Below are 11722 nucleotides of genomic sequence, written 5' to 3'. Positions count from 1 at the left end.
CCCTTTTAAGCTTCAGAGATGCAATCCTTCCCCTGTGGCTTTTTAGAAGCTCGTTCCCATGACCCACCCAAACGGGTTTCTATGAAACACAGGAAAACTCAAAGACCAAGTTGGTTCAGACACTGATCTGTGAGTACGGTGAGTTCTTGGATGATTTGGGCATCAATTTTCCTCTAGAAAAGGACAGTGCTTTTCAATCAAGGTGGCACCTCAGAATTACCTGCGAGTCTGTTCAAGAATGAGTTTGTCTGGCCCCACCGCCAGAGTTCCTTATTCAAGTAGATTGAGACTAGAGTGCAATCCAAGAATTAAAATTTTAAAAAGTTTTCTAGGACTGAGACTTAGGAATGTCTGTTAAGCCAAGTCCACCTTCTTCCCACCTTTCCTCCAACTGCCTTGCAGAAATCTCGTCTCCAGTTGGATTGGGCCACCATTTTCAGACTGTTGTGTCTCAGGAGCTGGACTGTCCTTACGTAAGGCAATTGTTGAAGGCAACCCCCAAGGCACAATCCAAGGGACACTGGTAGAAATGATTTGGTTAATAGAAGGACCCCCAGATTTAGAGCCCAAAGATCTGGGTTTCAGTCCCAGCTTTATCTCTGCTAGCTGTGAGATACCAAGCAAATCTCAACCCCTCAGCTGCAGTTTATTAATAGTAATGTAAATATAATATAAATGGAGCCACTTTGAAAGGGAGTTGGCGCTGCCATCCCAAGGAACTGCCTTGCGCTTTTACAATTCAAACCTTCAGAATGTTAAAGCTGGGAAAAACAACCTTTGGCCTGGGCCTAAAACAGTACTGTATTCCAAACAATTGTTTGCAGAGATAACAAGAAAGCAGACAGTATAACGACCAGACTAAATATTAAAGACATTCTTTATAATTAGCATCACTGTGTTAGCTTCTCTGCACCCATAGAAATGCCTTCCTTTGCTTATTAACACCCATGAAGATTCCTTCCTTCTAGTCATGTAATTGTTCCCCTTCCATTTCTCATCAATACCCCTTGCCTTCACATCCTAACCAGAACACTTTTTGGGCTTCTGCCTGGATCAGTAATTCTTGAATAGCTATTCTCTTGGATCTCAAATAAATGCTTGTTGCCTCTCACTTTGGCCCTTTATTTTCAGGTCAACAGTAGCATCTAATTATAATCCTACTACCGTGTTTCCCCGAAAATAAGACCTATCCTGAAAATAAGCCCCACTTAAGATCGTCAGCCAGATGGATGCATTTAGTACGTTGTGACGATGTTCCAGAAGATGACATGAGTGTATTTGAATACATCTAGATTGTTGTACATGAAAAAATAAGACATCCCCTGAAAATATGCCCTAATGCGTCTTTTGGAGCAAAAATTAATGTAAGACCCAGTCTTATTTTCGGGGAAATACGGTAGATGTTAATGTTATATCCCCATTTCCTGGTGAAAAAACAAGAGGCTCAAAGAGATTAGATAACTTGTCCAAGAATACACAACTAAGAAATGACAGAGCTGGGACTCAAAGTCAAAGTCACAGAGACTGCTGTATGACCAGATTTTGAAAAATATGTTTCCAGTTTTCACTCTATTGTATCCACTGGGATTTTCTTAGACTGAAAGAATCAAGGGACTAGATAATAACCCTAATGTATTCCTAGTCAGCTGTGAACTTGGGACCAATCACTGAGCCACATTGTTTTCATCTGATAAATGAGGAGATGGATACTTTCCCTGGTGCTTGACTTAGAAGCATGCACCTGGGAAACTTGGCTCTTTCTGTTTTCCTTCACCCTGAGACACTCAGATTCTGGAATAACCTCTGACCAGGGCAGGCTTATGGGAAAGCTGAGTGAATCAAAGATGGAAATGTTCTTCACTGCAGAACTTGTCAGTCCTTGATATTTTCTTAATATTCTTTAAATATGCAGATTTTCCCAAACTTATTTGGTCATAGAAGAATATGTGTGTGTGTGTGTCTGTGTGTGGTTGTGTGTGGTTTTCCCCAAGGAACAATTTTTCAGTGTGACTCTACCTTAGGAAATGCTGTTATAAACTCTACTCTCCTGCGCTGGCAACAGCCTGAGGAATCACTGTCCCTCCCTTGGGGCTGCTGTCACACTGACAGAACCCTGAAGTGGAGTTGATGAGGAACAACTTCTTGCTTGACTCACATTTTCTGTCATCTCCTTCCTCCCGACGGGGTTGATGGCTATCTCTGTACCAAAGATGCACAAATCTGTATGTGCACATCGGTCTCACATTCGTGCTCCACACAGGCACCGGAAGTCCAGTGTCCAAAATTCACCTTAGCAAACTCAGCATCCTCCCCCTCAGGCCTGCTCTCCACCCTTCAGCACCACCTCAGGGAAAGGCCTGAATAACTTCCCTGTTGCCCACGTCATAAACCAGGAGGTTTCTTAGGCTACTCTCTCTCCCACACCACCATGTATTAGTCTTAAAAACGGATTCAAGAAGACAATTTAGGCGATACAAACACATTTTATTTAACCCTTCGTAAAGTGGACAGTCTCCATTTGGAAAATTACAAAACAGGAAGAAGGTAGGAAGATTTTATATGGTTTAGGAACAAGGAAGAGAAAAATAGTAAATATCTGATTGGCTGGGGCCAATAACCGTCGTTATCCTTGTTTGGGAGGAGAAGGCCCCGAGTTGGCTTGGAGCTTAGGTATCGGCTGACTGGACATATTGCATTTCTAGTCAAGAGGAGCGTTTACAGGGACACACAAATCACCTAAGTCTCAGTTTGTTTGCATGGTACCAGGGCAGGAGTGGCCCTATCTTGTTCCTAGAAAGTTATTTCAACAATATCAACCATGTCTTTTAAATTATACCTTTCCTAAATATTTCTCAATCAGGCCACTTTCTCCAACTCCAAAGCCACTTACATCAATCCTTGTCTCTCACCTGGGTTACTGGAGTCCAGCCTCCTTCAAGATCAACTTGGATGTTTTCTCTCTTAGCCCTAAGAAGGAGAGCCTTCTAAAAATACAAATTTAATTATGTCACTTTCCAGTTTAAAACTATTTAATGGCTTCCCATAGGTTTTAAGCAGCTGCTGTTAACTCCTAACGCTATCTCATCACGCCTTCTCCATCCCCACCTCCGTTGTCCCACCATGCTGAATTCCGAATTCCTTTGAGTGGCTTAACAAACTAATCTAGTTCATTGCCTCTCTCTCTCTCTCTCTCTCTCTCTCTCTCTCTCTCTCTCTCTCTCTCTCTCTCTCTCTCTCTCTCTCTCTCTCATATCCTCTCACCTCTTCATCTGACTAATTCCTACACATCTCCATCTCGGTTCCCTCAGGAAGCCCTCCACAGGACCAGTTGCTCCTGTCATGTGCTTCCATTGCCCATAGGCATCACCCGATCATTCACTGTTCACATAATTGTCTGTTTTCCCTACTAGACTCTAGCTGTGGTGGGAGGTTCTATGATTCTCTGTGTATGTTAAATGGTTGTGTCTGGCACATAGGAGTTGCTCTGTTAATATGTGAATAGCTTCAGGATGTGTGAGGCCTGCAAGTTAGGGGAACTAGAGATTTGGGTAAGGAGGAGAAAGAGAGGGGGGAGAGAGAGACAGAGAGAGACAGAGACAGAGAGGGAGAGAGTGAGAGGTAGAGTGAAAATCTATGGAGGGAAAAGTGGTTATTAGAGGGGGTTTTAGGAATATCAGGAAGAATATCGCAAGGCAAGAGCTGCTCATGGCAGAAATGGATGAGCCTTTTAGTGGAGAAAATTTTCCTTTAGTGTATTTCTCTCCATCATCCCATTGGGAAGGGTTGATCCAAGTGCTTGACAATCAGAAGCAGCTGTGGCCTAGAAAGGGTGGAGAATTGTATATCCACTTAGACCCAAACCTACAAGATTTCACTGAGAAGTAATGTGGTTTATGACCATCAAATATTTACAATCCATTTGGATATACAAGAAAAATAAAATGGAGAATAAGATAATATCAAGGCATCAAGGCAGCTCAAAAACATTGGGGAAAAAAAAAAGCTAAGTTAGGAAAGGAATCTCGCAATAGCTCAGACTCATGGCTTGGCCAGTGCATGGTGTATTGGTCGATGTGATAATAGAACCTGGGGATGTAGGAAGCATGCAGTTGGCCAGACAAAGAGTGGGAATATAAATTTTAGATGCTCCATTAGCATGCAGTAGTGCCAGCCCAAATGCATCCCGAATGGACAAAACCTCATACAGAAAAAAAGAGAGCATTGGGTTCTCATTTGGGCCTTCTTTTAAAGCATTCTGGATGAGTGAGTATGTCTTTATTATATTGAAAGTAGTCACTATTGAAATATGAAAAAAATACAGGTAGAATTCCCAAGCTTTTCCCATGAAAGTTACTCAAGTATGCACGAACATTAGAGCTGGAGAGGCATAGATGCTTGTGAGAATTGTAAGATTGGAAGCTTCAAATGGGAGATGAAAGTTAATTAGCATCATATTAGATTTTTGCTTATGGACTCTAAAATTAGAGTTGTGTAGAGAGTACAATAGAAGAATTTTAAAAAGCAAATTATCCATGTAATTTGATTGTGATTATGAGTTATAACTAAAAAAAAAAAAATGTGAGTGCTTAAAAGTCTAACCTTTGACTTCATATCGTTTTTTCTAGATATTTCTGGAATTTCAAAAAATCATTTATATTGAGAAATAAATTAAAAATTTGGGTTTCAGAAATTGCAGAGGTATTTTCTAGAGCCCATACTGTTCTTAGGGCCTGAATTAAGTAGCCATGACACATCACAGACATTACGTAAAACAGTGCAGAACTGTTTGGCAGTGTGGCATCTGGGACAGTAGTGCCCCAAGGGGCTGCCTTGGATGCAAGTCTGCCAATCCATGTCACATTGGACATGCCCCAAAGGCAAAGCAGTATTGTGGTTGGTTAAGGTAGCTGTAATACAAAACAAACTGTCTTAGACCATTTGGGCTGTTGTAACAAAAAAATACCACAGAATGGGTAGTTTTTAAACAATAAAAATTTATTTCTCACAATTCTAGAGGCTGGAAATCTCAGATCCAGTCACCAGCAGATTCAATGTCTGGTGAGAGTCTGCTTCCTGGTTCATAGATGGCTGTCTTCTTGCTGGGACCTTACCTGGTGGAAGGGGCAAAGGAGATCTCTGGCACCGCTTTGCTAAGGGCACTAATCTCATTCATGAGGGCTCCACCCCCACGACCTCATTATCTCCCAAAGGCCCCACCTACTAATACCATCACATTGGGAATTACGTTTCGATATATGAATTTGGGGAATGCAAACATTCAGTTTCTAGCACATACCCAGGAGAGAAAAACTGAATTATGGGATCTTAGAGTTAGGAGTATGATGTCATGGAAATAACAGAGAGCTGGAAACCAGAAGGCATTCACAGAGATACTTTGAAGAAGTCACTGGACATCTTTGAGTCTTGGTTTCTTCATCTGTGCTGTGGGGATAATTTCTACTTTATAGACAAATGAGGACCAAATGAGAAATGATGTGAAAAAGCTTTCTTTATAAGGCTTAAAGCATGAATAGTGATAATTAACCACAGTATATTCCTTAGAAAACACATAGCCAATCTTCCAGATTTTTCAGATTTGGAGCCTGGCGCCTAAAGTTATCAAAAGCCTTGCCTCAGGCCTGTCAGTTAGATAGGAACTAAGCAGATATCCCACCTCAGTGGTTAGGGAAAAGGTCAGACCCCAGGAGGATGCACAAGGTGTGGTCCCATCGTGCTGCAGGCTCTTGATTTCCACATGAAAGTTGTGACTCTCTCTTATTAAGGTCCCACCTTCTTGGAGCTCATGTGCGTGTGGATCAGTGAGAAACCACTGAGACTGCATGACACCGTGGGCGAGACTAGATGAGCTTTCTTGTCCTCCTGCCTGAGCTCAGAGATGGCAGGGTGACAAGTCTCCCTCCAAACACAGCTACTCTCTGTGATGACAGCAGTGGCCACCATCTCCTCTCCCAACTCCCTCATCCAGCCTCGACTGTACGTCTCTATCCCCTCCTGTACATCAGCAAAGGACTGCACGGCCTTGGGACGAGACTCAGGAACTCGTAGGTCATTGTGTACCCTTTCCTGCACTTCTCCTCAGAAGGGATCTAAGTCTGGGTGAAAAGAAGCCTTTTTTGCAGGCCAACACACTCCTGAGCCTCAAAGAACAAATATGTCAGGGTGCGGCCATGCTAACTGTGGGTATCCAGTACCCCACAAGAACAGAAGTCCTTTGTAAGCCAGGGAAGTCATTGGCAAGTGTTGCTTTTAGACTAACTTGTAGAAGAGAAGTCAGTTACAGAGATTCAGAGGCTTAAAAAATGCAGTGCAGGTCACGGTGACACACAAACTCACCCACAGGAGCTGGTCACCTTAGAAGCTCTGGCCTTGACCTTATAGGACATAAACTAATCCAAACACGACCTCTGTGTTTTTGTATATTTTTCCAGCAGGGAGAATAAGGGGAGCTATCATGAAAGGTCTAAGAAAAAAAGTGTGTGTGTATATTTGTGTATACTTATATAGCAGCAAAAGTCTTTATTCAAATAAAGTTTGAAATAGAACAGCAATAAATAAGGCAGATAAAAGTAGAACTGCGCAGCGAGCACAGGGTGGGGGGGCTCAGAGGCTGCTCATCCTCTTCCTCCCTTGGGTGTCTTCTTAGGACCTTTGCCCAAATCTAGGGATAGGAACCCACTGGTCCAGGCGACCAGACCCCTGGGTTCTTTGCCAGTGTTGGGTTTATTTTCAGTTGTGGGACCAGGGCTTCTCCAGTCCTGTAGACGTCGCTAACTTGGAAAGAGACTCCCCAGGCTTTATGTTTTATTGCCATAGATCAATGGCAGGAGGAAACCAATTCTCCACCCAATAGCTGCTCTTCCCCATGTGTGGGGATGGGAGTTGTTGTGGCTTCCGGCAGAAGGAATGATGGGGAAATGATTCTCCCAGTTGACAGCAAGCATGCTGGCCACGCACATCCTGAGGCTCTGTTACCTGACTGGAGGTTGGGCACGTATAAGATGTGCAATGTGGGCCTTGGGCTGGCAGGGGATACCCCGGGCTCCGGCATGTACCATGGTACAGTACACGCCCTCCTGGCCAAGTGTAACAGAACAGCGATCCTACAGGCAATTCTGGCATATCCAAGGAGAGTTCCTTATGTGTCCCTGGGTAAGGAGAAAAGCCACTGCACTGGTAAGTCATTTGGCATATGGGTAAGATGCCTGGCCCCAGAAACAGAAGTACTGGTCTATAATCATGCAGGGAAAGTCCACTTAATTCCCCCAGGGTGTCACTTCCCTATCTGTGAGAGAAGATAGACTGACTAATACACACATTTTTCTCTGGGCCTTAAAAATTCTGAATATTTATTACTTTACAATATAAAAAAATGAATTCTTGCTACATAATCGTTGGGCTGGGATTTAGTGAAGAAGGTGGAAACTAGGAGAAAAGTTACAAGAGCTTCCATTTACTGAGCTGTTCCTGTGGGCCAGACAGTGCACTGTACATGTTCTTACTTGGTGGCAGTGTGAGGTAGGCATGGCATTTCCTCCTTTACAGATTAGAAAGGCTAAGATGGGTGAGTTTAGGTAACTTGCCCAAAGCATACTGCCAGAAAGTAACAGAACGTGCATCTCAAACTTGCCCGTGACATAAAGCCTGCTCTCCTATCTAGCCATCCAGCTTTCCCAGAGCTAATCTGACATGAACACTTGTCACAGATGAGGCATCAGTGGGTAGTTGAAAGCTGGCTTTTATTTTCCACCGGAGTGCCATAGGAAGACCTCATAATATTTTTCTCGTGTAAAGAGGAGCAAGAAGACAGCAATTTTCTCTTCATAAGACAAAGCCTGAGAATGCTTTCAAGACACCCAGCACCGGCTCATCTGTGTCGTTTCCAGTGAGGGTTTTGTGAAACCCCCATGAATAGTGAGCATAATCTCTTTGCTAAACTCAAAAAAAAGAGAAAAGCTTCAACAAAAAAGTTTAGGCAAGAGATAATCCTGTCCTCGGCACTGGGGCAGCACAATCTGTCAGAGCCAGACCAGGAAGCACGCAGCATGTGAGTGTACAATGCTGACCTCAGCTTCTCTGCTCTGAAGTTAACTCAGCTCTTCAGAGCTTCATGGAGCAAAGAACAAACACATGCCCACCACACCCTGTGTTCTAATTCTGAGAGCGTGTGCCAGCAGGAAGGGGAGCAAGTTCAGGCAAGATCCTGGCAGGGCCTGGAGAAGGGGGTGGCACTCAATAAATAGGAAGCCCCAGCTTCCAACCGCGCCTGCCACCATAGCAGCAGGAGAAATGGAGCACTGCAGAATTTGGCGTGGGTCCTTTGCCTCGCCTCATTACCCCAAATCTTCATTTCCCATTTCCAAGTCCCAGAGTGCAAAGCATTCGAAAATGCTTTGCTGAGGCCCCATCTACTTCAGAGAAAGAAACTGGTGTATAATTAACATCTTATAATTATTATTACTGTTGTTATTTTTAAAATAAGTTTATTTTTAGAGTAGTTTTAGGTTCTCAGCAACATTGAGGGGAAAGTACAGAGGTTTTCTGTATAACCTCTGCCCCCACACTTGCATAGCTTTCCCCACTATCAACATCCCCACCAGAGCGGGACATTTGTTACAACCGATGACCCTACGTTGACAATTATCACCCAGCATCCATACTCTACGTTATGGTTCAGTCTTGGTGTTGCACGTTCTAGGTATTCTGACACGTGTATAATGACATGCATCCACCATTACGGTAGCATACGGAATTGTCCCACTGCCTAAAAATCCTCTGTGTTCTGCCTAGTCTTTCCTCCCTCCCCCAAGCCCCAGCCTGTGGCAACCACTGATTTTTCTTTTTTTCAATTTTTAACAATTTCTTTTTAAATTACTGTTGACATCTATACAACATTATATTAGTTTCAGGTGTACAAAACAACGTAGTGATTAGACATTTCTATACCTCACAAAGTGATCACCCCAATACGTCTCTTACCCATCTGACATTGTACATAGTTATTACAATATTATTGGCTATATTCCTTATGCTGTCCTATCCCTGTGACTATTTTTTTCAATTATATTTGACATTCAATATTATTTTACATTAGTTTCAGGGGTATAGCCTAGACCCACTAGTCTTTTTACCGTCTCCATAGTTTTGCCTTTTCCAGAACATCATATAGTTGAAATCATGTAGTATGAAGCCTTTTCAGACTGGCTTTTCTCACTTAGTAATATGCATTTAAGTTTCTTCCATGTCTTTTCATGGCTTGACAGCTCATTTATTTTTAGTACTGAATAATATTTCGTTGTATGGATGTACCAGTTTATTTTTCCATTCATCTACTGAATGACAACCTGGTTGTTTCCAAGTTTGGGCCATCATGAATAAAGCTGTTATAAATATCCATGAGCGGTTTTTGTGTAGACATAAGTTTTCAATTCATTTGGGTAAAAACCAAGGAGTGTAGTTGCTCAATCAGATGGTAAAAGTCTGTTTAGTTTTGTAAGAAACTTCCAAACTGTCTTCCAAAGCGTCTGTACCATGTTGCATCCCCACCAGCAATGAATGAGAGTTCCCGTTGCTCCCTATCCTCACCAGCATTTGGTGGTGTCAGCGTCCTGGATTTTTGTCATTCTAATAGGTGTGTAGTGGTCATTTAATTATTTTAAATTTCGAATCACAAGTGTAATTTTATATTTATAGATGTAGTTTTACATTAGTTATTTAATCAATGTTTGTCTTCCCCATATAGACTGAGTTTTGTGAGAGCAAAGATTGTCTGTTTTTATTTGTTTATCACTTAGATGTAGCACAATTCCTTGGATGTAGTAGACCCTCAATGAATACCTGAATGAATGAGTGACCGGTCTTACCAGCTCATTTTGGATGTGAGCTTTTACATAAGGATCCAGGTCTACCGAACATGATGATACAGAATTTGACCTGTTTAGACCATTGCTGGGATACCAACCAGTTCACCAGAAGCTGTCAGAATGCAGCAGTGTCCACGGCCATATTTAGAGGCATCTGGTCATCTGGCTTTGGTAGCTCCTGGTTTAGGTAGTTACCTTTTATATAAAATCTAAGTGACTCAATCCAGTTCATCAACCCTTGGAAAAATATGGCATTTTTCCTGTTTTGCTTCATCTGAGGAAACCTGGCTTCTTACTTAAGCACTTCTTTAGGGCTTCATGAATGTCTCTGTTTCTTAGGCTGTAGATTATGGGGTTGAACATGGGTGTCAGGATGGTATAGAGCAAAGAGGACCCTTTGCGCAAAAGTTGGGATGAGTTGGCCGAGGGCACAAGGTACGTGGCAATCAAGGTCCCATAAAACATCGTGACCATGGTGAGGTGTGAGGAGCAAGTAGAGAAGGCCTTTTGCCGACCTGTGCCAGGTGGAATTCTTAGGATAGCAGCAAGAATGCAGGAGTAAGATGCTGTGATGAGGAGAAATGGGACCAGAGTCACTGCAGAAGAGGTGGCATAAGCGATGGTTTCAGTCAGTGAGGTGTCCATGCAGGAGAGACGAACCAGAGGAGTAAAGTCGCAAAAGAAGTGATCGATTTCATTGGGTCCACAGAAGGTTTGTCTAGACAGTAAGACCATAGTGATTGCTGTCAGGAGGAAACAGCAGAGCCAAGAGCTGGCAGCCAGCCTAACGCACAGGGGGCCAGTCATGAGGAAGGGATAGTGGAGAGGTTGACAGATGGCCAGGTAGCGGTCGTAGGACATCACAGCAAGCAAGAGACACTCTGTTGCAGCCAGGGATCCGAAGAAATAAAATTGGGCCAGACAGCCAGCCACAGAGATAGTTTTCTGTTCAGCTATGAGAATTAGCAACATCTTGGGGACAATGTTGGTGGTATACCAGATCTCCAGAAAGGACAAATTCACTAGGAAGAAGTACATGGGGGTGTGGAGGTGATGGTTGAACAAAACTAGCAGGACAATGAGGAGGTTTCCAGAAACAATTAAGAGGTAGAAAACTACAAACATCATAAAGAGGAAAATATTTAGCTGTCGGATGGAGGAAAATCCTCTAAGCACAAATTCCGTTATTGTTGATTGGTTTTCCCAGGACAAGATCACCATGCCTTGGCTTCCTTAGGGGCATAACATGCAAAATGCAGAAAATTCTAGCTTACACATAGAGCATGGACTGAGAGAGATGATATTCATGCCCCACTCAAGTTTTTGGAAGTTCTTTTTATTTGGGTAGAGAAGTATCATCCTTTTTCCCCCAAGGCCTGAAGTGGGAAACAAAAGAATTTGGAATAAGGACTTGTGATGACGTCAACTTCCTCTCTCACCACCACCACCTTTTTTTCCCACCTGTATCTTCACTTCATCAAGAACAATGTCAGGCTTTGTCAGCAGGAAATAGAAGGAAGGAGAAGAGGAAAACAAAGGGAAGGAAGGACAAAGAAAAAAGAAAAAGTATCACCTGCTCGATGCCCTTCCTGAACGGACTATGGTAGCTTGGGGAGGAATGGGGAAAAACAGGAAGAAGATCTAAAAGGAAGATGGGCACATTTTGGAGGGTTTGTGAACTCTCACATAGGACCTAGAGGATCAAGGGCCCAGGGAATCCTTCCTCTCCTACCTCTTTAGGGAAATGCCCCCCATTATATCTCTTAGGCATTCCTCTCCTTTCAGCTTCTTAGTGAGTTGAGAGTTAAGTTTCTTATTTTTGTTTTTGTTTCCTTGATACT

The 11722-nt window shown here is 42.9% G+C and overlaps 1 protein-coding gene across 1 annotated transcript; it reads right to left on the bottom strand.

The window, feature by feature from the left end:
• Window positions 1-10151: 10151 nt before the first annotated feature.
• Window positions 10152-11102, bottom strand: LOC109446793 (olfactory receptor 11A1). The gene has a single exon (XM_019730562.2). It carries the CDS (start codon window positions 11100-11102, stop codon window positions 10152-10154), a length of 951 nt encoding a protein of 316 aa, XP_019586121.2.
• Window positions 11103-11722: the final 620 nt, after the last annotated feature.

Source organism: Rhinolophus sinicus, linkage group LG14, assembly GCF_036562045.2.
Source record: "Rhinolophus sinicus isolate RSC01 linkage group LG14, ASM3656204v1, whole genome shotgun sequence".
Lineage (NCBI taxonomy): Eukaryota > Metazoa > Chordata > Mammalia > Chiroptera > Rhinolophidae > Rhinolophus > Rhinolophus sinicus.
This window is presented reverse-complemented; position numbering and strand designations above follow the sequence as displayed.